This window comes from Lotus japonicus, chromosome 6 (assembly GCF_012489685.1).
Source record: "Lotus japonicus ecotype B-129 chromosome 6, LjGifu_v1.2".
In the NCBI taxonomy this organism is placed as follows: Eukaryota; Viridiplantae; Streptophyta; class Magnoliopsida; order Fabales; family Fabaceae; genus Lotus; species Lotus japonicus.
In genome coordinates, this window is record NC_080046.1 from 63,932,682 (window position 1) to 63,955,617 (window position 22,936).

At 35.7% G+C, this 22,936-nt stretch overlaps 5 protein-coding genes and 1 non-coding gene across 6 annotated transcripts; 3 read left to right on the plus strand and 3 right to left on the minus strand.

Annotated features, from left to right (window-relative positions):
• The first annotated feature begins 1,302 nt into the window (after nt 1-1,302).
• On the plus strand, nt 1,303-1,713 carry LOC130725768 (uncharacterized). The gene has a single exon (XM_057576961.1). It carries the CDS (start codon nt 1,303-1,305, stop codon nt 1,711-1,713), a length of 411 nt encoding a protein of 136 aa, XP_057432944.1.
• A 1,917-nt stretch (nt 1,714-3,630) lies between these two features.
• Nucleotides 3,631-5,642, minus strand: LOC130722398 (plant-specific TFIIB-related protein PTF2). Its single transcript, XM_057573106.1, has one exon. It carries the CDS (start codon nt 5,488-5,490, stop codon nt 3,871-3,873), a length of 1,620 nt encoding a protein of 539 aa, XP_057429089.1. The 5' UTR covers nt 5,491-5,642; the 3' UTR covers nt 3,631-3,870.
• Nucleotides 5,643-6,759: 1,117 nt separating this feature from the next.
• Nucleotides 6,760-8,524, minus strand: LOC130726872 (ervatamin-B-like). Its single transcript, XM_057578193.1, has 4 exons — nt 8,044-8,524; nt 7,618-7,850; nt 7,378-7,512; nt 6,760-7,272 (listed from the first exon to the last, which is right to left on the minus strand). Exons 1-4 carry the CDS (start codon nt 8,522-8,524, stop codon nt 7,018-7,020), a joined length of 1,104 nt encoding a protein of 367 aa, XP_057434176.1. The 3' UTR covers nt 6,760-7,017.
• A 663-nt stretch (nt 8,525-9,187) lies between these two features.
• LOC130725769 (ervatamin-B-like) lies at nt 9,188-10,906 on the minus strand. The gene is made up of 4 exons (XM_057576962.1): nt 10,429-10,906; nt 9,793-10,025; nt 9,557-9,688; nt 9,188-9,470 (listed from the first exon to the last, which is right to left on the minus strand). Exons 1-4 carry the CDS (start codon nt 10,904-10,906, stop codon nt 9,246-9,248), a joined length of 1,068 nt encoding a protein of 355 aa, XP_057432945.1. The 3' UTR covers nt 9,188-9,245.
• Nucleotides 10,907-13,651: 2,745 nt separating this feature from the next.
• TRNAG-GCC (transfer RNA glycine (anticodon GCC)) lies at nt 13,652-13,722 on the plus strand. The gene has a single exon. It is a non-coding gene; the product is annotated as a tRNA-Gly (tRNA).
• A 4,375-nt stretch (nt 13,723-18,097) lies between these two features.
• LOC130726055 (U-box domain-containing protein 7) lies at nt 18,098-21,330 on the plus strand. Its single transcript, XM_057577274.1, has 2 exons — nt 18,098-18,832; nt 20,221-21,330. The coding sequence occupies exons 1-2, from the start codon at nt 18,351-18,353 to the stop codon at nt 21,065-21,067; spliced, it is 1,329 nt and encodes a 442-aa protein (XP_057433257.1). The 5' UTR covers nt 18,098-18,350; the 3' UTR covers nt 21,068-21,330.
• Nucleotides 21,331-22,936: the final 1,606 nt, after the last annotated feature.

The window sequence follows — 22,936 nt, forward strand, 5'->3', positions numbered from 1 at the left end:
CAAATCACAATCACAAATATATATGCTACGCAATAACGCAAAGCCTTCACAATCACAAATTCATGTCGGTATGCACCAATATGTGATAACCATGACAGTAGGGTCTTATTACATATTCAATCAAACATAGCAACATTAATTTAAAACTTATAACTTACACAAAAACATATCTTTGGCGACTAGCTAGAGATTGAATAGTATTAAGGACTCTAGGAAACTCTAGTCTAGTTGCACTTGTGACTTTTCAACAGTATGCTTGCATGCATATTTTACAATGTGATCGGAATTGGTTGAAAATACAACGATTCTACGCAGCTCTTAGTTTCTTGATCTTGTATATATGATTTTCCAAGCTCATTAAAATCTTTTGTCGCACCACGCATCGCGCGGATATAAGTCTAGTTCAATTTGAATTGTGAAGCCATAATGTAAACAGATGACTAAACACTGATCTTCACCCAAAATTAATCTTTATGAGTACACTTTTCCTTTCATTTTCAACTATTTCCAAGAATAAAATTGTTAAAATGAAGGGAGATGGAAGAGACAACCTCCAAACTATCCCGAGAGAGCAACCTATGGCAATTCCCAAATGGAGAGTCTATCAAGTGATTACCAAGGGAAAACCTAAGCCCAACATGAGTCAGTAAGAGCATTTGCTTATCTATTAATGAATTGAATTGAAACACCATGACCCCATGAACTTGCTCCAAATGACGAACTGATATGCGCTAACATTAGGACCAGTAATTAGCTGAATCACCTCAAGCAAATCACACTTGAGGAATCTCCAAACCAATCTCAATCTCCACCTCCACCTCCACCACTGTAGACACAGCCGTCAATTCCGCAACTTATTTTGATTTCATAATTTGTAGAATGTATACTTTGCTGGTTGTAAAATAGATCATTAACGTGGCAGCACACTGTCCTGATTATTAGTGCATTTTGAAGGGGACAAAAATATATTGACAAAAAATAATAGCGAAGAAAAAATAGGGAGCCTTAGGCTTAGAGCTCTTACAGTCTTGAAAATTTACATTTTTCAAATTCATTTGCTTAACTGCTCAAACTATGACAAACATATTAAACAAGCTGCAAGCAATTTAGACATACAAGCAGGTGAAGGCCGGCTGAAAAACAACCTGGGAAACATGTTTGATGGTCAATACAAAGCTACTCCTCTTGGTTTCTCCGCTCTGTGTGTTATGCGTGAGTATATAACAACCAATTGAATCAGTTAACTAAACCCATCTCAAAACAAAAGATACTTGTTTGAGATTCAATATTTCAAGACTTCAAATGGCACAGAAAGATGGGGCAGCTGTTGCTAAAGGCCATGAAGAAGGAACAAAACTGGCAATCTCTATCTTGGAAGAGTTTGGACTTCCACTGGGACTTCTTCCTCTGGCTGACGTAATTGAAGTTGGTTTTGTTAGAGGCACCGGTTACATGTGGATCCTGCAAAAGAAGAAGGTTGAGCACAGCTTTAAACTGATTAGCAAGCTGGTGAGTTATGATACTGAAATAAATGGTTATGTGTTGAATAACAAAATCAAGAAGCTCAAAGGGGTGAAAGCCAAGGAACTCATGCTTTGGCCTCCTGTCAATGAAATTACTGTTGATGAACAACCCGCCGGAAAGATTCACTTCAAAAGTCTAGCTGGTATCACCAAAACCTTCCCAGTTGGGGCTTTTGCTGCAGGCCAGTAATTGAGATGCAACTATGATATCAACTGCCTGAGACTAAAGCAGCTTCCAAAGAATTTTCAATCTATGCAATAAATCTGTCACCTTTCTTTTTTAATTTTCTTCCTGATGTATTCCTTTTTTTTTGAACGATTCCTGATGTATTCCTGATCAAAGATAAAAGTGATATAGTAAGAGATACAAAGATTCAGTTAAAATGGCTAAAATTAAATTACAGGGAAAGTGAAAATAATAAAGTCTATTGGCTCCTACCAAGCAGTCATCCCTCCTTTTGAATAGTTAGGTTGACGTTCTCTTGATTCATAACAAAATATTGTTGATCCATATAGCTAACATCACTTGGTGGGTGGTAGAAGACTTGTTGTCTTTATACACAAACATGCACACATTGTCCACCGTCCTCAACAATAAGTTTCACATATTTGAGTAACACAAGGCTTCCCCAATCAAGCACATCTCAAATATTGCCGAGATAACAACGTTGCGATTAATGAACGTGAACACCATTTGCAGCAATTATATTCGATCTCTGGTAAACATTCTGACCTTTTCAACGGGGAAATTGAGTACAGCTTCATTGCCTCTCATGGCAAATGCACCTAGGTCATAAGCTAAAGAAGCAGCCTGTGCACTATCAAAGGTTCCAAGCCAGACCTTGTTGCTGTTCCTTCTTGTATTTCTGATATTTGCTGTAAACTTCCCCCAATGCCTTCTCCTGACACCTATATGGCATGTCCTTACAATACTAGTCTGCACTTCTTTAGCTTTGAACTTCTCTGCCAATCACTTTGGCTCATTGTTGTTTCCTTCTGTCGGTGCCTGTGAAATCATGGAGAAGTCAACCATATCGAAGGAAAGAAAAATCATGAATAGGGTTATGAGCACCATTGCTTGAAAATGATTCGAACAAAAGGAAATGTTATATTAGGAAACTGCTTTGTTTCTTATTCATCTCTCCTCTGGGCTATATTTTATTTCTTCAAACCCCACAATACCTTATTCAAATATCAGTTGGTGTAATTATAGTGTGGAAAGTAGAAACCTTTTTAGGAAAAACAATGATCTGTTGAAAATTTATTTGAAACCTTTCCAAAATATAAATTAGAGCAAAAATAATTAGGGCTGGAAAAAAACAGCACTCGTCAAATAGCACTCGATCACCATATCACTCAAAGCTGATAGTCAAAGTTAATCACACAATTCTAGCAGGCATCAGACTAAAACAATGAAACCATTACATAACTGAATTCCCTTTATCAAATATATACTCTAAATCCTTTAAGAAGCACGAAGAAGTTCTAAATCTTACAACCAAGGTGGGGGTGGGCAACGAATATGTATAACTTGAAAATTATGAATATCCAAAATGCCAAATGGGTAACAAATGTAAGGAAGCACAGAAGCATTTTATTCGTGACACGTAAAAAAAAAAAAACCAGTCAATTGTTGACATCAAAATGGCACTGCTTCAAAGTAGACATCAGATTGAAGCAAATTATTATATTTAATTTAGAGTATTATTAAAAAATGAGGCCATTCAGAAACAAAATAACATCAGTTAGCCATGTACTTTGCGATTAGATTTTCAATTTATAGTCAAATGATAGAAACTGCAGAGAATAGAATCATGGAATTCATCAAAACTTATAATAGAAACTGTGACCAGTCAGGGTGGTTATCTAATAGGATTGTGATGTTGTGATGTCAAACACTAATCTTATACTCCGACTTATATTAACATTTTAAGTCAAGAACAAGAGTAGTACTACTAATACAAACCTAACCCAACAACACTCCTAACATGTTATTAGAACTGACCCTCAATGTGTGCATAAACTCAATAACTAAATGAGAGGATAAAAATAAGCTTGAACTGCAATCTCTTGAAAGCAGATTAGCAGAGGCAAAATGACATGTCTATTTAACAGTATAGAACCAAAATCTCTTGATAGCAAATTATACCCTATACGGTACCGAATATACATTAAGGCACTTGAATTTGTAGAGTGGCAAACCAAAACAAATGTACCTGCCATTCTTAATAATCCTAGTACAAAACTTGCAGCAAGAAAATATCAAGCTGATGGTTGTCTGTCAAAAGATATCTATGCAAAACAAAATGAAACTTCTCATGTAATGCTTGTTTATGGTAAACCTCGCTTAGACAATGCCAGAGTTAAACACATATAGATCCAGTAAGGTATTGTAATGCCCCTTCTCAATGTCCTCCTCCTTTACTTGATGAAGAATAAGGGTCTCAATAATCAAGTCTTCCCAATCAATATCGTCAACTACAGTTCCTCTTCTCTTCTTCCTTCTTCTCTCAGGATAAGAATCATCTAAAAGGTCAGGATTCAAAATATCACCCAGACCATCCTCTGAAGGCTGCGCAATTCTTTTTATCCTCATCTTAGCAGCATTGATCTTCTCTTGCCTCCTTTTATATTTCAATTGACCAGTAACAAATGAGGGTGGCATGGCATCCATTCCAACATCCTTCTCTAGTAAATTCATGAGCAGAAGCTTTTTGCTCAGCTCTGACTTCCCATCCCACCACTCCCTACAATCCTGGAGATTAAGTCCTGACCATTGAAACTTCTGAGCATTATCGCTGTTTGAAAACTTAGCACCACGATTCTCTTCTAAAAATCTCTTATACAACATGGATAAACATTCAGGTGAAATCTGAAACCCGTCAACATCCTTGATAGCTGCTAGATCAGCATTACTTCCTAATGAAAAATACTGAGAGTCCTTTCTTGATGCTATGCCAATAAACCCATATTCACAACCACCATCATCATCATCCTGTCTTAAGCATTCAGCAACAACATCTGCCAAATCTAACCTAGGCTGATCAAGATTCTTTCTCTTCTCACCAGGTTTCGACATAGACTTCTTCTCCATATACTGAATCACAAACGGCGCATTCCTAACAATGTTCTTAGTGGTAATATCCTTTCCCCAAGGCAACACCTGTGCAACTTTCACAAGTGTCTCAAGAAGCTCCCTGTACCTAGTTCTACAAGTGGAAACCACAGCATGAACTTCCTTAGCCAAATCATCCATCCGAACTTCAACCTGATTCAACTCCGCCACCAAAACCAAAACCGCAACCACCAATGGAAGCGGCCGGCGACCGGTGCTCAAGTACCACTTCACCGCACACTGAATCAAAAACACCCCCTGCTTCCGCATCCGGTCCAACGTCCACCCCTCAACATCAGCAAAACTGGGAGAATTCTTGAGCGTCCGTTCCAATGAATGCACAATGTCAAACTCAGGAAAATCAGGTCTCTTCAACCCCAAGAAATCAATAACACGCAGTATCATCCTCCCGAGCTCATAAACATCCGAATCAACCGCGGACGCGACCTCCGCCATAGGCAGAGGGCGATCATCCTTCCGCATAATCACATAAGCACAAGCACCAATCAAAACCTCAAACCAATGCCCCATCCCAAACTCACCCTCAGTGATTTGAGATATCATGCTTTTGACATCAACAGTCTTGGACCCTAACCCTAACCTATGTGTCAACTCCTCGATGGTGGTGTTGGCAGTGAAGAGTTTTCTGTCTTTGTAGGAGTAATGGCTGCCTGCACCGGCGGTTCCGACGCGGATGAAGGTGCCGACGGGGCCGTTGATGCCGCCGATTTGGGCTTCGAAATTGTCGAAGGGTTGAACGGCGGAGCATGAGGAGCAGAATAATTCGCCGGTGGTGTCGTCCCGTGTGAAGGATCTTTTGCCGCAGTGGATGCAGGAATTGGAGCTCGACATGAACAAGAATGGAGTAGCAGTTCAGGAGAGTGAGGGTATCATTCGCACTCTCCTTCCTCTGTCTCGATTTAGGGTTCGATAATGGCGATTGTGGAAATACCTCTGAGTTTTGGTGTTGAGTTTTCTGCAATTCTGGTGCATCACCCGGTTGGATTTCTTGGGCTTTATAGTTTTTGGAAATTTATCTTGGGCTTGTTTTGGGCCTTCGTTCTATCCCAATTTTCAAAGAGATGGTGAGAAAAGTACTTATTCTTTTAATTTATTCATTAGTTGGTTTTTTGAAATAATTCATTAGTTGTTTTTTTTAAAAGAGCTTCCATTAATGAATCAAGCCTAGAGAACCATCTTTTCACGTTTATTAAACGCTTTTTTTTTCTTGTTTAGCAACACGTATGTCAAAAATATGTCGGGCTAAAATGAGATTTCATAAGTAGTGTTTGGTAGACAGGTGTGAAAAGAACGAAACGGGACATACAGGTTCTGTTTTGTGTTTATCATGTTTTTTGATGAAACGGAACTGAACACAAGGCTCCTGGAACGGGATACTTTGATTCCCTGAAAAAGGATGGAACGAAAGGAAACATAACAGAACACTTGATAAAAAGACAAAACTATCCCTAATTTATTACGAGTATCTCCTTATCAATTCATGCCTTTTATAATCACTACACATAATATCAATTAATTTCACACAAAATTTTCTAACTTTTTCAAACGACACCAGATGAATGAATTGATGAATTGAAACATGGAATATAAAATCAAAAACGAATTCGTTTGACAAATTTTATAAATTGAATATGAATAAAAGTTAGATGTGCGTTAATCAGGAGAATAAAATGTAAAATAATATTATTTGCAAAATTATTACATGTTAAACTATATTCATAATTAATATTTATTCATATTTTTCACAAATTTATAATCTTATTGACAAATATTTATTGTAAACTATGATAATTCTAATTTTTAAAGTTTTTAGTTAATTTGTATACAAGTTATTCTATTTTTTTTATGTTTAACGAAGTTTTAAATATGATAGGGGTATGTATGTAATTAATCATGTGGTCCTGTTCTGTTCGTTTTGTATTCACCAAACACGGTGCATATAAAAAATATGTCCTGTTCCATTATGTTAGGTTCTGTTATGTTCCGTTCTGTCTTGTTCTGTTCAATTTTAAACGCTACCATAGTCTTAATCTCTCGAACAACTCTTATGTGTTGTTCTTGGGAGAGAGCAAACCTATAAAGATTAAATAATAATGCAAGTTGCACAAACATCCTACATTATCTTATGATACACAATACAAGTACATTGACCTTTATAGTCATGATTTTATATATTACATCATTGAGGTCCATATCACTTCATTTATTTATGCCTATGACCTCTCAATTACTGTTGAGAACATTCATATTCAAAACAGAAGATGGCTGATGGCTGCTGGTATGAACAAAGACATACATATCAAATACATATATAATTCATGTTATAATTATATAAAAGCGTGTAACCTTACATCCAAACTATAATACTTGGCTTCCCTCTTGCTCCAAAGATATTTGGTTGGGGGCATAAGCCCATTCATTGATGTCACACACCCCTCTTTCTTTACCAGTGTTTCTTTTGATCCACATATAACCATCCATTCCCCATGTTGAACCCCATGAATTCTTTACTATCCAATAATCTTGACCGTCTACGGAATCATAACCAACTATTAACATGCAGTGATTCACCTGGACAGAAACTACTGGACAGTTGGTCCCATCATACACTCCCTGTGCGATAGAGAAAAAATATATATATAATTCCATGCTGCTTAATTATTTAGAATTAAGTGAATAAACTAAAATGGATGACGCAACAAATTGCAATAGACTTACATAATTGTAATTTGCAAAGTCATCCGAGTGTGCATACAGACACACACTAATAGGCTGCTGAGCAGCTGCACACAACAATCCATTCTCTGATTTGTCTACGTGATAATATCCATCAACGGTTGCATTATTTGGAATCTACTTAAGGAAAAAATTAAGGGGGAGATTAAAAAAAATTAACTCTTAAATTAAATCAGTGACAGGAAGATATTAATTGATAGAAATTAAACACACGATCCAAACCTGTGAGGCTTTGCAGGCAACCTGCTTTGCAGTATAAGTATAATCCTGTTCGGAAGCAATCCCACCGTTTCTTACAACCCAATCCAACGCTTTATCCGCCCATCCACCTCCACAACCTTTGCTTACACGGTCGCAATCGAGAAGCTCTTGCTCAGAAAGCCTTGTAAGCCTCCCTGTATTTATTGCATTTATTCCTTCAATGGCGCCCACCACTGAAAATGCCCAACAACTTCCTAATATATAAACAACAAATTGTTGGAAAACATAAATTAGAGTTTAATATTTGCAAATGCCGTAGCAATGTCTTATACAACTTGGTGTGGTGTGGTGTGGTGTGTTAAATTGAATTTAACCAATCATAACGGGAGCTTTATAGCGTCATCCGGTTTGTCTTTTTTTTTTCTGAAATAAAATCTGCAAACATACCACAGTCCTCTTGATCCTTGACATGAGTGACAACTCCTTTTGACCTCCAATCTAATGATGAAGGGGCATCACAGGGTAAGTCATCCAATTTCATGATGCTACTCTCTTCTTTAGGCATGTCAAGCTCATGTAGGTATGTTTCTTGGAACTCCTTGGCACTCCAATCAGCAAACTTGTTCAGACCAAGAAGGAAGTCATGAGGTGATTTTCTCTTTGCATTAGACTCTGTAATATACTTCAAATTGGAGAGGAAAATCTCAAATTTCTTTGCCATCTCTCCTAGGTCTTTGTAGACCCGGCCATGGTCTTTTTTCCATTGTTGGAATAGTTGTATGGCTTCATCTTGAGAAGGAAGCTTGTCAAGGTTTGGGCCCATTATGGAGGAGTAAGGGGTTGGGATTCTAAAGCTTGAAGAGAGACATGAGAATGTAGTGCATATGAAGAAGAGCAGAAATATGTTTGAGGTGTGGGAAATCATCATATGTGTATTCAAACTATTGATTGAATTAGTAAAATGTTTGATGTGCATTCTCATATATCAGTTTCACGAATTTATAATGCTTTCTCAATTTCTTTTAACACATTTAAAAAATAGCTTTAAAATATTAGATATATTTCAGATTATTTAGTTATAGATAGGTATGCATCAATGTGCATCCTTTTCAAGTTACGTGTCATAGTTTGATTTTACATGCATTTGTTTTTTATCATCAATTTTTATTCTATTTATTTATTGTATCCATCATGTGATACTCATTATCATCATGAAAAATTTTACACCATCACCTTTTAAATGTGGTAATAAGAGAATACTTTATGATTATTTTTTCATCATCTAAAAATTCATACACTATAATATAATATCAATTAATCATTGTACATTACTTATATATATTCAATCATAAGGGTGTAATATTTGCCAATAAAATAATTGAACTTTTTTAGCTTCATCAAAAGTTATACTAATTGGATGAGACATTTAGTTAGATGGTGTGGTTGTTGTGTCATGTGTGGATAAAAGCAGCGCTAAAGAACAAAATGTAAGTTGCATAAACATACATTATATCATTGGGGTGAAATTCCACCCCTTTCCATTTATTTAATTTCCATATTTCTGAATACTGCTGAGAGTTTACGCATTCAAAACAGCATTACAAGGGATTCTGGACATATGATCTGTAGTTTAAGAATCTAGAATTGAACTAGTACTTGATTGGGGCATGAGCCCAGGCATTGATTGCACACACTCCATATTTTTTACCAGTGTTCCTTTTGATCCACATGTAACCATCCATTCCCCATGTCTTGCTCCATGAGTTCTTCACAATCCAATAATCTTGTCCATCTCTGGAATCATAACCCACCACTAACACACAATGATTTGTACTGTCAGAATCCACCGGACAGTTTGGACCATCATAGATTCCCTGAACCAAAGGAAACAAAAATGTTGAAAATTGATTCTGAGAGAAAGAGAAGCTGATGAAAAAAATGGTACTAATTAAACACTTACATATGTGTAAAGGTGAAAGTCTTGAGGTGCATAAAGACACACACTAACAGGTTGCTTAGCAGCTGCACAAAGTAGTCCATTGTCTGATTGAGCTGTCTGATAGTAACTATCAATGGTTTCACGCTTTGGAACCTATTTCAGGATATAAAAAAATTTAAAAGGGTCAAACATGCAAACTCAAAAATTGAATGGATTAGAGAATTAGTATAGGAATCTTGTTTTTATATTGTATCAACCTTTGAGGCTCTACAGACACCCTGATTTGCAGTATAAGCATAATCTTTTTCCGAAGCAATTCCACGGTTTCTTGCAACCCAATTAAATGCTTTGTCCACCCACCCACTGTTGCAACCTTGGCTTACAGTCTCACAATCCACAAGCTCTTGCTCAGAAAGGGTGGTAAGCTTCCCTGTCACTATTGCATTTATCCCTTCAATGGCTCCTGTGGCTGAGAATGCCCAGCAACTTCCTATAATAACACCATAAGGAAAAAAATTAATTTTTTTATTCACGGTGTAAAATGGTTTTATCCTATATTTCAATCTCATTGAATATGTACTCTGTGCCTCACCAATAAAATTTTCACTCACTCTGATTTCTTTTATTTCACATGACAGTATTTAGTTGGTGTGACAAAAAATTGAGACATAATTTGGGTGAAAAGATGTCTATTGATCCATGTCCAACGATGTCCTGATATACTCTATTTAAGGGTGTTTGTTTGAAAACATAGAATGTTCAAAATCGTTGGGAAGCATTGAAAGATAGAATGTTTATATCATGCAGTTTAATTAAGATATTTTCATTTTTTTTTAACCACACATATGGTGGTATTACTCTAAACAGAAATGTTGCAAGCAGAACAAACTTACCACAGTTCTTTTGATCCTTAACATGAGTGACAGCTCCTTTTGACCTCCAATCTAAGAATGAAGGGGCACGGCAAGCTAAGTCATTCAGCTTCCTTGTACCATTGTCTTTGGGCATGTCAATGTCATGCAAAAATGTTTCTTGGAACTCATTTGCACTCCAATCAGCAAACGTGTTGACACCAAGAAGGAAGTCATAAGATGACTTTCTCTTTGCATTAGAATCTGTGATATACTTCAAATTGGAGAGGAAATTCTCAAATTTCTTTGCCATCTCTCCTAGGTCCTGATAGACTCGGCCATGATCTTTTTTCCATTGGTGGAATAGTTGGATGGCTTCATCTTGAGAAGGAAGCTTGTCAAGGTTAGGGCCCAATATGGAAGAGTACTGGGTTGGGACACTAAAACTTGAACAGAGACATAAGAATGTAGTGCAGATGAAGAAGAGGAAAAATAGTTTTGAGGTGTGGGAAATCATCATGACTCAAAACTATTGATTGAGATAATATAATGTTTGATGTGTGTGTGCATTCCTCATGTATCAGCTTTACATATTTATAGTATGTGAATGACGAATGCCTCGTGAACAATCCTATAGTTTTTTGTTTTCCGTTAAGAGTTCTCCAAAATGTGCATTCTTAATTTCTTAAGGGCTGGCCGGTATATTCTTAGTTTTTTATTGTGTAAGCTGCTAGTCTTAGTTATAAATAGATCAATTGTGTACTGTGTCAATTACCAATTATCATAATAACAAAATTCAGTTAGAAAGCTTTCTCTCTCTTCTCTCTTTTCTCTCTCTTCTCTCTTTTCTGTTTTGTTTCTGTTATGGTATCAGAGCAAAGTTTGTCAGTTTATGGCATCACCCTTGGATACTCATTGGGGAGCAGTAAAGAGAATTCTGAGGTATCTTCATGGTACAATTTCTTATGGTCTTCATATGAAGCCAGCCCTTAACTATCCTTTACAATTAAGGGGATTCACAGATGCAGACTGGGCTACTGATGCTGATGACAGAAGGTCAGTTTCAGGAGCAGCTCTTTATCTTGGTCCCAACTTAATTTCTTGGTGGTCCAAGAAGCAACAAGTGGTTGCTCGCAGTAGCTCAGAGGCCGAATACAGGAGCCTTGCACACCTTACAGCAGAAATTCTTTGGGTTCAATCTTTACTGCAGGAACTCAAAGTCTCAGCCTCCACACCTCAGCTTTACTGTGACAATCAGTCCACAGTTGCTCTTGCTCACAATCCAGTTCTACATGCCAGAACAAAGCACATTGAGCTTGATTTGTTTTTTGTCCGAGAGAAAGTGCTCCAAAAGCAAATTCAGGTCCAACATTTGCCAGCAGATCGCAGATAGCAGATACCATGACTAAACCTCTGCCTACAACTAGATTTCTTACCTTAAGGAACAAGCTGACTGTGTGTGATGCTGCACACACACCCAGTGCAGCTTGAGGGGGGAGTAATGGAGTGTATAGCACTCTGTTAGGAATATATGATGTATTGTACTATTAGGATTAGGCAGAAGTAGCTTATTGTGTAAGCTGCTAGTCTTAGTTATAAATAGATCAATTGTGTACTGTGTCAATTACCAATTATCATAATAACAAAATTCAGTTAGAAAGCTTTCTCTCTCTTCTCTCTTTTCGCTCTCTTCTCTCTTTTCTGTTTTGTTTCTGTTAAGATATAGTTCTTTTTTTTGCTCGGTCAAACAAGATATAGTTTGGTATTAAGAGAGAGAGAAGACGATGATGATATGATGATATTGTTTTTTTCTAATGATAAATTTTCATCTTTTATTATAATACAGTTGCATTTCCTTTTTTTTTTTGGTCAAAAGTTGCATTTCCTTCTTTCTTGCTATCTCATCATTCTTAGGAATATTTTTTTTGGTCAAATCACTCTTTGGAATTTGGGTTGAAGAAAATAAAAACAGAAAAAAAAATTGAACTAAGGCACAAAGTCCAAAATGACCGTAGCCCAGTTACACCATGCAGTCGGGCTATCTCACTGCCTAACAGGACCAAGCCCGCATGTTGTAGAACCGAAAAAGATTTTTATTTTTAAAAATAGTTTCTGAATTCATTGACAAAACAAAAAATAGTACCAAACTAGTTAAGTGAAACTAATTAGTTGTGTTTAGATAACGTTAACAGAATTGATTATTGATACAATTGATTTTACTGAAATTGTGTAAACATGTTAAAAATCACATGATTTATGTTTTGGTACAATTATGAAAACATTGGTTTTTGTAGGGTAATGTTATAAAATTCACTTGTAAAATTTTAAAATTGATTATGTTGAACTAAGGGTGCACTTAGGTTGGTTTAGAAAGATTCTTGATATAAAGAGAATCCGAACCAATAAAAAAGGTTTGGGTTCGTTTGAATTGAATTTCACATATTTTTACCTTCAAACCTGAATCTAATTGTAAATCTTTAATTAACTTCATTACATGCTTTGTTAATAAGCATAATTGTCTTAAGAAGACCTTATAATTAGAGACGGATGGAGTAGCAGAAATGCATCTCAGTAATTAGATCAGAACATTTTGTATGCAAAATTTAGTACAAATGATGTAATATCTATGTGATTTATGTTATATATAATTCATTAATAGGATTAAAATTATTATTTTTTAAAATAGAAAGTGTTTATAATTCTTTCATTAGTGAATTGAAAGTGACATTCAATTTATCTTACAGACCAACCCGAACTCATCTTTTTACGACCCGATCTTTACTAGACTTGCACCTCATAGGGTTTCTTTGAATCTATGGATGAGCTCGAGATTTATAGTTTAAAAACTAACTCAATCAAATATTTAGGATCAGGTGAAAGATAAGTTCAACCTGTCTTAATTCGTCTCATGAACATCCCTATATGCGGAATGGTGGGGCAAAGGTGGGCTCCCCAAAGTCCTATTTAATTTCACCAAAATTAATTTTCTAAAATTTAAAATAAACATTAATTTTTTTAGGATATGAAGAAAATGATATTAGTTTTTTTTATTTTAGGTTCTTTCAAAAAAAAAGATTTTAGGTTACTGTTTAAATCATTTTATTTAGAATAAAATGGGTGACTATATTATTTTATTTCACTCTATTATTTACATTGGTTAATATGAGATGAAATAAACTTTTTGGTATCACGACTGAAAAATAATATATTTGATGTGTATTGTATTGGATAAATATGCGCGAGCAAAATTAACTGTCAATAACTTGCACCAGTGGTCTAGTGGTAGAATAGTACCCTGCCACGGTACAGACCCGGGTTCGATTCCCGGCTGGTGCATTTCTCTGTTTTTTGAGTTGTTTTTTTATAATTTTAGATATATATGTGCTTGATTTTCAAGTAATATATACACGTAAATGCTAGCTGTATCACAGTCACAGATGTTTCAAGAGCTGAGAATTCACTGTCATTCACTCATTTTTCTGTGCAGATTATGCTTCAATTAGCTGCAACAAAGTTAATCACAAACACCAAAAAAAAAAAGTATAATTGAAAAGAAAAGACAAGGCAATTTCCTTAGTTGCTGAATGACCCACGAACGCACTTGAGAAATATACACAGCGCATCATCCTTCTACATTGTCCTTGAAAAGTTCAATTCAAACTAGCTTCGTGAGTTGGTCTCAGGAACAATGAAAAGTGTCAAATGGTGGAGTTTTAGAACATTGATTATTCTTAAAAGCCCCCTGTGACTTTGAAGTCTCTACAGAATGCTCATAGTGGGTCTTGTACCCTACACTTTTTTGTCTATGTAATTAGTCTCACGAGCCATCATTGGATCAAATTGCAAGTTCTTATCTATCCCATTTGGTAGCACTGCACTTGGTGTTGGTTGTAGAAATTGTACCTTACGTTGCATACCTTCCACCTTTGTTAAACAAATCAAATTTCAATTTTAATTTCAGTAGTGGGATATTGGGTCAGGTATTGTTCATTGCTCACACGTTGGCTACGAATCTCAGAATCTGTTGCATAATTTGAGTTCCACATTCTTAATTATCCCCACGTGTGAGTGTGATGATGAATCACAAATTCACAATTCAGGTTTTGCCTTGATATAACCCCTGTGCTGTGCCGCAATAATTGATGTGAAGAGGCCTCAGCCACAATTTTGTAATCCTACACGTGCATTGATCCACCTTCACGGGATTTGTGTAACACATCAGCATTTTGTTTTATCAGGGAAACAAGTTAAAAACTAGGTTTAAAAAAAACTACAAGTTACATTCAATCGGTAAAGGATTTGAATAACACTTTGTAATTTTTTAAAATCAAAATAATTGCATTAAGCGCATATGACAAAGCACAAATGTCATTACATCAAACTAGAAGATGAATAATACTGGTGTGGGAGGAACTTCTTCAATTCGGTCAAATTCACTCGGCTAATGTTTAGCCAACAAATCTGCAACTGTATTATTAGATCTAAGAATAAGTAATAAACCAACAAAATAAAAAGAAGACACCAAGACATGACGATCACGAACTACATATGCTAAATTAGAGTGTCTCTCATAAGGTAGCTTCCAAACTTCATAAAGAAGCATGCAATATGTTTCAAAACAAGCACAACGAGCAAAGATTAAGAGAGGAAAAAGGTGCACCGAATGCATATAGCCTATGCAAGTGTAGGAGATAAAGGATGTTGTAGTTTTGTGGGCAAGAACGTTATCATTGAAATTCCACACAATAAAACCCAAAATTGTTGAAAGTTGACTGATTTAATGTGTGTTTGGGAAACTTGAAACACTTAATGCGAATTGAGCAAAAATAAGTTGTTTTAGTGCAATGTATATACAAACACACCCTAGCGTGTTCATCACGCACAATAATCCAAACAATTGTTAGAATATAATTTAAAATTATTCATGTAACTCTTGCCTAAAAATTTAAAAGTTTGAGTTTTTAAATAAGAGTCAACTGAATAATTTTATATCATATTCTTAATCACGGTAACAAACTATTGCTAGTGATACGCAAGGTCTTGGAGTGACCCATATCATATTTGCATCTACATGTCCTTGTATCGCACGCCCTCAATCCCAAAATCAAAATGGAAATCCTTCGCACGTGAGGAAACTTCATTGCCTGCAAATTGACACAGATGGATAGATTTTTTGTAGTGGACTCCAACATGGAAATGAAATTGCCAAAACCATGATCTGTTTTACTTTGAATATACATCAAAATTTATATATATCACCCACCCTGGCCTAATGGAATTCCACCCAAAACTATACCAAAAATTGTTTCACTTATGACTTAATCTCTCTATTCCGTGGGTCAAAATTGGTTACGTTATGATCCACTCATAGCTTGTTTAAACGTAATTTTTAATTAGTTAAATTGAACTTGTTCATTATTCACCCAAAATACTTTATATGCCGACATATAACTAATAACTAAATATATTTCTCTTTTATTTCTATTTACTTTTATGAAATTTCTCTTTTATTTTCCCCCAATAAAGATGTGTGTTAATGCACTGCTAAGTGCTAACTATCTATCTGGCTACTTCAGTTCCACCATAGGCTAGCTTGCTAGGATAGCCACATTTTCCTTTTTATAGCTCAAATCTCTATGATACATCTAAAAACTGCTTGGTTTTAAATGAATTGATGTCTTATGTTTAATTTGTTTTGTCAGAAGCATATATAATCGAAGAAATTAATGAATGACTTGTCCTTCTCCCTCACCCTTCATACGAGGGGAACCTGACATGATCAAGAGTCCCTAACGCATGTGAGAATATCACAGCCATCGATCCAGATCAGATTTTGCAGCCAACTCAGAACTACTTAATGTTGACGCGTGTGCACTGCCCCAGCTTTGTGGTTCCACGAAGGAACATATATGGAGGGCTTCTCCCTGATTCCACATGCAATGAGTGTGGGTTTACATCGAAACCATAGTCTAACGGTGTGTTTGGTTTAGTGGAAAGGGAATGGAAAGATTGTTGATGGAAAGAAAATTACTCCAAAACTTTTCTTTCCATTGATTGGTTGCACTTTTAAAGGGAGGGAAATAACACTTTTTGTGGGCCCTACTTGAAAAAAAATTCTCCCCTAAACTGGACGGAAAACAGAGGGAGTGTTGTGAATTAAATTGAAAAGACCAATTAGCCCCTATTTCAATATTAAACAAGTTCTGTGTACAATTTTTTTTTGTCAAGGTTGCATATATCATATTAAAGTGACTTGTTGACGTGTATAAACTACTAATATTAATATTAACTTAGATGCTATTGTTTCTTTTTGGTACTATGAGATTATTTTCTTTTTAATTATGTCTGAGATTTGATTTAATATTGGCTATCCAATCTCCTATCTTTTACATATCAATGTATGACATTAATAATATATCGCATCTAATGTATCGCGTGGATCTATATTTTTTCTTCAGTGTATTTATATATCGTAGATAAATGTTAGAAGCATTTACGATAGTTTTTTTTTTCTTATATAGCTCTCAAATTATGTGCATAGTTTGAATTTTCATAAAATAATAAGGATTCCAATAGTCAATAATATTTTTCCTATTTAGTATTTTGTTGTTTTAACTTTCTATTGGAAGATAAAAATATGAAAGAATATCATTTATTAAATAAAATTTCTTTAAAATAGATTTATTTTATTTTATTAAGGGTATTTAAGTCATTTTACAATTATATTTTCTTTATTTCCTCTCTCTATCAACCAAATCAATTATGAGAAAAGAAAACTTTTCACTTTCTTTCCTTTCTTTTCTCTCAAACCAAACAACTTAAATAATCCTCTCACTTTCCTTTCCCTTTCTTTCCTTTCTCTTTCTTTCCTTCCACTTTTCTTTCCTCTCCCTTTCTTCTCTAACCAAACACACCCTAAAACTCTAAATTTAGTTAATTGTTGCCCCCTTTTTTAATGAACAAAATGCCAAGTCATATTTCTCACTCTACATGGGACCGGTGAACAAAAGAACTCTCTATTTTATGTTCACCTTAAGTCCCTAACCTATAAGTTATAAGACTAGTTAGGTCCCCTAAAACTGAGTTTGGTAGAGAATGGAGATGTACTACAGGTCCTCTTATAATTTCATCCCCACTAACTTATAAGACTAGTTAGGTTGAGATTGTTAGTGATGTCCTACCAACTAGTAGTATATCTAAAAATAGTTATGTCGATCATACAATAGTTTTTTTTTTTACAATTCTATTTTATTTTGGCATAATTACATTTTTTATACGTGATATCTATAATTTCATTTATTCAAATTAAATCCCTCTACGTTCAAAATTTGATTCATAGGTTAAATTGTCATCCAATAATGAATAAAAAATTGTCATATATCACAATTTTTTATGTTAAAAGTGAGGTAAGTCATCTTAAAATGTTATTCACGTAAAAAAAAATTGTACTCTACATCAAAATTTTCATCAAATATTGGATGATAAGTTAACATCTAAATTAGTTCAATTTTATAAATAGAGGAACTTAGTTTTAACAATTGAAATTACAAGGACTAAAATCACAAGTTGATGAAATTATAGAGACCAAACATGTAATTAACCCTTTATTTTTCAATTTCTCTCTTTGATGCACACATTAATCTAGCTTAAGGTACCACATCAAGTATCTAAATCTATTCCTTAATAAATGCATAAATTTGAGATGATGTACCATAATATTCACCATTACATTAAAGCGATACAACTCTGTTCTGTGCATGTGCTCTGTTCTTAATTCCCCTGTATTTTTTAAGTTCACGGAGCTCTTTTAATAGTCTCATTGATTCGCTTTCTCTCACTTCTCCCTCTGTTCTTTCTCTGCCTGTGAACTCACAAGCACGAGCAAACAAAATTATAAAAGAATCAAAATACCATACACTTTTTCAATTTCTCACTTTGTTACCTCCTCACTTCACAAAGCAAACATGTCAACTCATTCATCATCATCTTCTTCTTCTTCTATCTGGGCAGTGTCGAACATAAAGCTTCAGTTCTTTGCCCGCATCAGACGGTTTCTACAATCCAAAGCAACCCGAAAGCGCTGTGACGCCTCTGATCGATTCATCATAGCGAAAAGCAGGGCTGAACAGAACAACAACAAGGATGAAAATCTTGAAACAGTTCAAGTTATGGAGGCGAAGCATGAGGAGGAGGAGGAAGAATTTGAGGAGTCTGCGATCACCCTGTTGCAGAGGACTGTGAAGATGCTTCACTTTGGGAGCTGGGAAGAGAAGGAGGTGGCTGCAAAGGAGATTGGAAGGTTAGCTAAAGAGGATGTCAAGGTTAGAAAGTTGATAACGGAACTCGGGGTGGTGCCGGTGTTGGTATCGATGGTGGCGTCGCCGGTGGCTACCCGCCGCCAGGCAGGGTTGACGGCGTTGATCCAACTAGCTGATGGAACCTACACGTGAGTTTTTTTTTGGAATTACTCTGTTTCTTATTTCTTCTTGTCTTTTAGTTGATGCTACTTATCACTATACTTTTTTGTTTTTGTTTTTAGTGTTTTATTCTTCTTGTTTGATTTCAAAAAGATCAACAAGAAGCAAGTAGCTCAATAATACACTTACATGTTGTCAACTTGATGTGAAACTTGTATGTTTAATTCGAGTTTGAAACTTAGTGACTAAAATTTCAAGTTCTTTAGATTTCACTGTTTGAAATATTGAATTAGTTCCCTATCTGATGAGTTTAAAGAGTCTAACTTGTTAGAATAGATGTCTATCTATCCAATGGCATAGAAAGACAAAATGAATTGTTAGAACTTAAAACACAAAATTATTGTTTAGTTTAGCATACTGTCATGGAAGAAATCATAAAAAAATTAGAGCTGAATGTGTACATGGGTTGAGGTCCACTAACTTGAAATCATGTACAAGGGGCATGAATAAGCACTAAACTTTTTTTTCTCATACTTTTGTTGTCTTTTTGTTTCACATAGTGTTTAAAATGGATAAAAATGTTATCTAGTAGTTTTATTGGTGAGAGTGGAGTCATCATTTTGACTTTTGGGGGAGCAAGGACAAGATTGATGAATACCAAGTGGTTGTGGTTTGGCTTGGCGGGTTTTAGCTCAAGACTCCACAGTAAATTGAAACAAACCTTGGAAATTACAGAGGCAAGGAAAATGCATGGTGGTTGCAGTGCCTCGCTTTTAGAGTTATGATTCTCCCCTACAGGCTGTAGAAACTTGAAAGTTATCAAACTAATTAAACTTGCATCCTAATTGAATCTGAGAATGGAATTTAGCCAATATTTTCGGATCAAATTTGCCAAAATCTCACTGTCACCACCGTGCCTTAATGTGCAATATTAGTTGGATGAAACATAAAGAATATTAAATACCTAAATGTGCGTTGCATGTGTCAATTGGGTTGCTGGGTTGTAGGTTGAGTTACAAGGGGACAATGTTCATATTGAAGAGACAATTTTGTCTTAATATAAATTACAGCTTATAAAATATAGAGTAGTTTATCAGATTCCTCTATTATCTTAATTTTATTGTCTTCTGTTGACCTCCATTTTCCAACACAGATCACATTTCAGATTCTGCTTGACTTCACAATGCCATAGATGATATATTTATTTTAGTTGGCTTGGTCTTATTATTGTTTATACAAATTGCATTATTATTCCCATCCAAGAAAGAAAAAATGAATTGAAGATGGTAGGATGATGCTAGTGGAAGTTTAGTTCTTAATTGACTATAATTTATGCTGACTTTGAGATGATGCTAAATATATTTGTTTCTGACCAAAACTTTGACTAAGTTAAAACATGCTTTGACTATTTCTTCAGGAACAAGGCTTTGATAATGGAGGCAGGAATATTGTCCAAGCTGCCTAAGACAGTTGACCTTGTAGATGAATCAACAATGAGTGATTTTGCAGAGTTGCTTTTGTCATTGTCTTCTCTTGCAAACACTCAATTCCCTCATTCTTCATTAGATTTTATCCCATTTCTAAGAGAAATCCTTGAGACAAGCTCAAATTTTGATACCAAAGCATCATGTTTGGGAGCTTTATACAACCTATCAACTGTGTTGGACAATGTGGGGCCTTTGGTTTCTAATGAGATTGTCCCTATCCTCTTGGAACTGTCCTTAGTGAAAGAAATTTCAGAAAAGGCACTAGCCACTCTTGGGAACTTGGTGGTGACTTTGATGGGAAAGAAAGCAATCGAGAACAACTCAAGGGTGCCAATAAGCTTCATTGATATCTTGTCATGGGAAGATAAACCCAAATGCCAAGAGTTATCTGTTTATATTTTGATGATTCTTGCACATCAAAGCTCATCTCAGAGGGAGAAAATGGCACAGGCTGGGATTGTTCATGTGCTTCTTGAAGTGGTTTTGTTGGGGAGTGATTTGGCTCAGAAGAGAGCAATGAAACTGTTGCAATGGTTTAAGGATGAAAGGCAAACAAGGATGGGGCCACATTCAGGTCCACAAACACCAAGATTTGCAATGGGCTCACCTGTGAATCAAAGAGATGTGAAAGAAGGGAAGAAATTGATGAAGAGTTTGGTGAAACAGAGTTTGAATAGGAATTTGGAAATTATAACTCAGAGGGCAAATGCGTCTGGGGAGTGTTCTAATCAGAAGTCTTTGGTTATCAGCACTAGTTCTAAGAGTTTGCCTTACTAAAGAGTAAAGACTTCACTTCTGTTTTTTTTCTAAATTTTGATGTTGACTAAGTTTTTTAGCAACTTAGACTTTCCTGATATGTGCTATTCTTTGGCACCTGCCAACTCTGAAACTTGAAAAAACGAAAATGTCTCCTTGACATGTCTTGCTAGCTACCACATTTGTATATGTGAATATAAATGAAAAGTTTCCAATGATAGAAAATTGTTAAATTAATGGGAACTAAAAGGAATCAGTTAATTGATCAGCGTGTAAATTTGTGATTGTAGTGTTGATATTTCATGGTTTTTTTCTTAGATTTGTAAATCTAAGGCTTAATTCCATTTTGGGCCTATGATGTTTTATAAATGTGCGATCTGCACCCCATGTGTATAAAATGTGCGGTCAAGGTCCCTGACGTTTCTAAAACGTGCGATTAACGCCCTTCTGTTAGGTTCCGTCTGTTGACCAAACAGAATGCTAACGTGACACTTATTTAATTTCATAAAAAAATCATTTTTCTAATAAAAATAATAAAATATTAAAACTTAATAATAATAAAAATTAAAAAATCTCTCAGACTCTCACTCACTCACACTCGACCCTCTCTCTCTCCCTCTTTCACGCTTCTTCTTCTTTCTTCTTCTTTCATCTTCCTCCTTCCATGGCTTCCTCAACCTCACCTCACCCCAACCTCACCCCACAACCCCAAATCTCTCTCTCTCTCTCTCTCTCTCTCTCTCTCTCTCTCTCTCTCTCGATCCCGCTTTCTCCTCTGGTTGGTTGGGTGGCGGCTGCAGGTGGGTGGGGGTGGATTTGTTGAGGTTGCAGGTTGGTTGGGTGTTGATTGGGGTGAGGTATGGGTTAAGACATATGAACCAGTGGGTCGAAGAAGGTGAGGGAAGAGTGTGGGTCGAAGAACCAATGATCACAGAACCTCAATGGGTCTGATGGTTCAGATCTGAGAACCAAGAACCACCGCATGCAACCATAGCTCGCGGTTGAGGGGGTCGGTTTGAAGTCGAAGAAGGCTTTTCTTTCCATGGTTGCTCGATCTGGAGAAAGTGAAGGGGTTTGTGGGTTTCTGAGTTCCTTAGTTATGGGTTTTTTATGAAGATATGTGGGGTTCTTCAGATTTCTCTAAATTCCATTTTTTATGCAATTCATAACCCTTTTTTTTTACCAATTCATAACCTTTTTGGTCTAGGGTTATTGAGTTTTGAATCTAGTATTTGTTCGGGGTGATTTTGATAGGTTTTGTGTGTAACTAGGTATGGAGCTTGAAGAACATTACATTTTTTGCTACTGCTGCAAGATAAGTAATTTGAAGAACATTAAATTTTGATAGGTTCGTGGGTAATTTTGTTTCGTTCTTTTTAAATTTTTTGATTTTCAGTGGAATTGGGGTGGATTTTGAGTTGTTTGGTTGGGTGGGTTTTGGATGAAGAAGATGAGTGATGAAGATGATAAGATTAAGGATAAATTTTGCTTTGAAATAATTTTTATTTTTATGTTTTGAAATAATGTTGAAATAATTTTATTTGAAAAATAAATTTTTAATTAATTAAATAATGCCACGTCAGCATTTTCCGTTTGGTCAACTGAGGAACCAAACGGATTTGGACGGAAGGATGTTAATCGCACATTTTAGAAACGTCAGGGACCTTGACCGCACGTTTTATACACAGGGGTGCAGATCGCACATTTATGAAACATCAGGGGCCCAACGCCTGAAATCTTGGACAGAAACTAAAATTCGCCTGTAACCCAAGATTGGTCGCTCTACAAATGGGTGATATATAAGAGAACTCATGTTGCCTCCCAAAATCAACATTATTAGAGAAAAACATCATGTATTTTTCTAAGTTGGCTTCCATCCCATAGGCATTG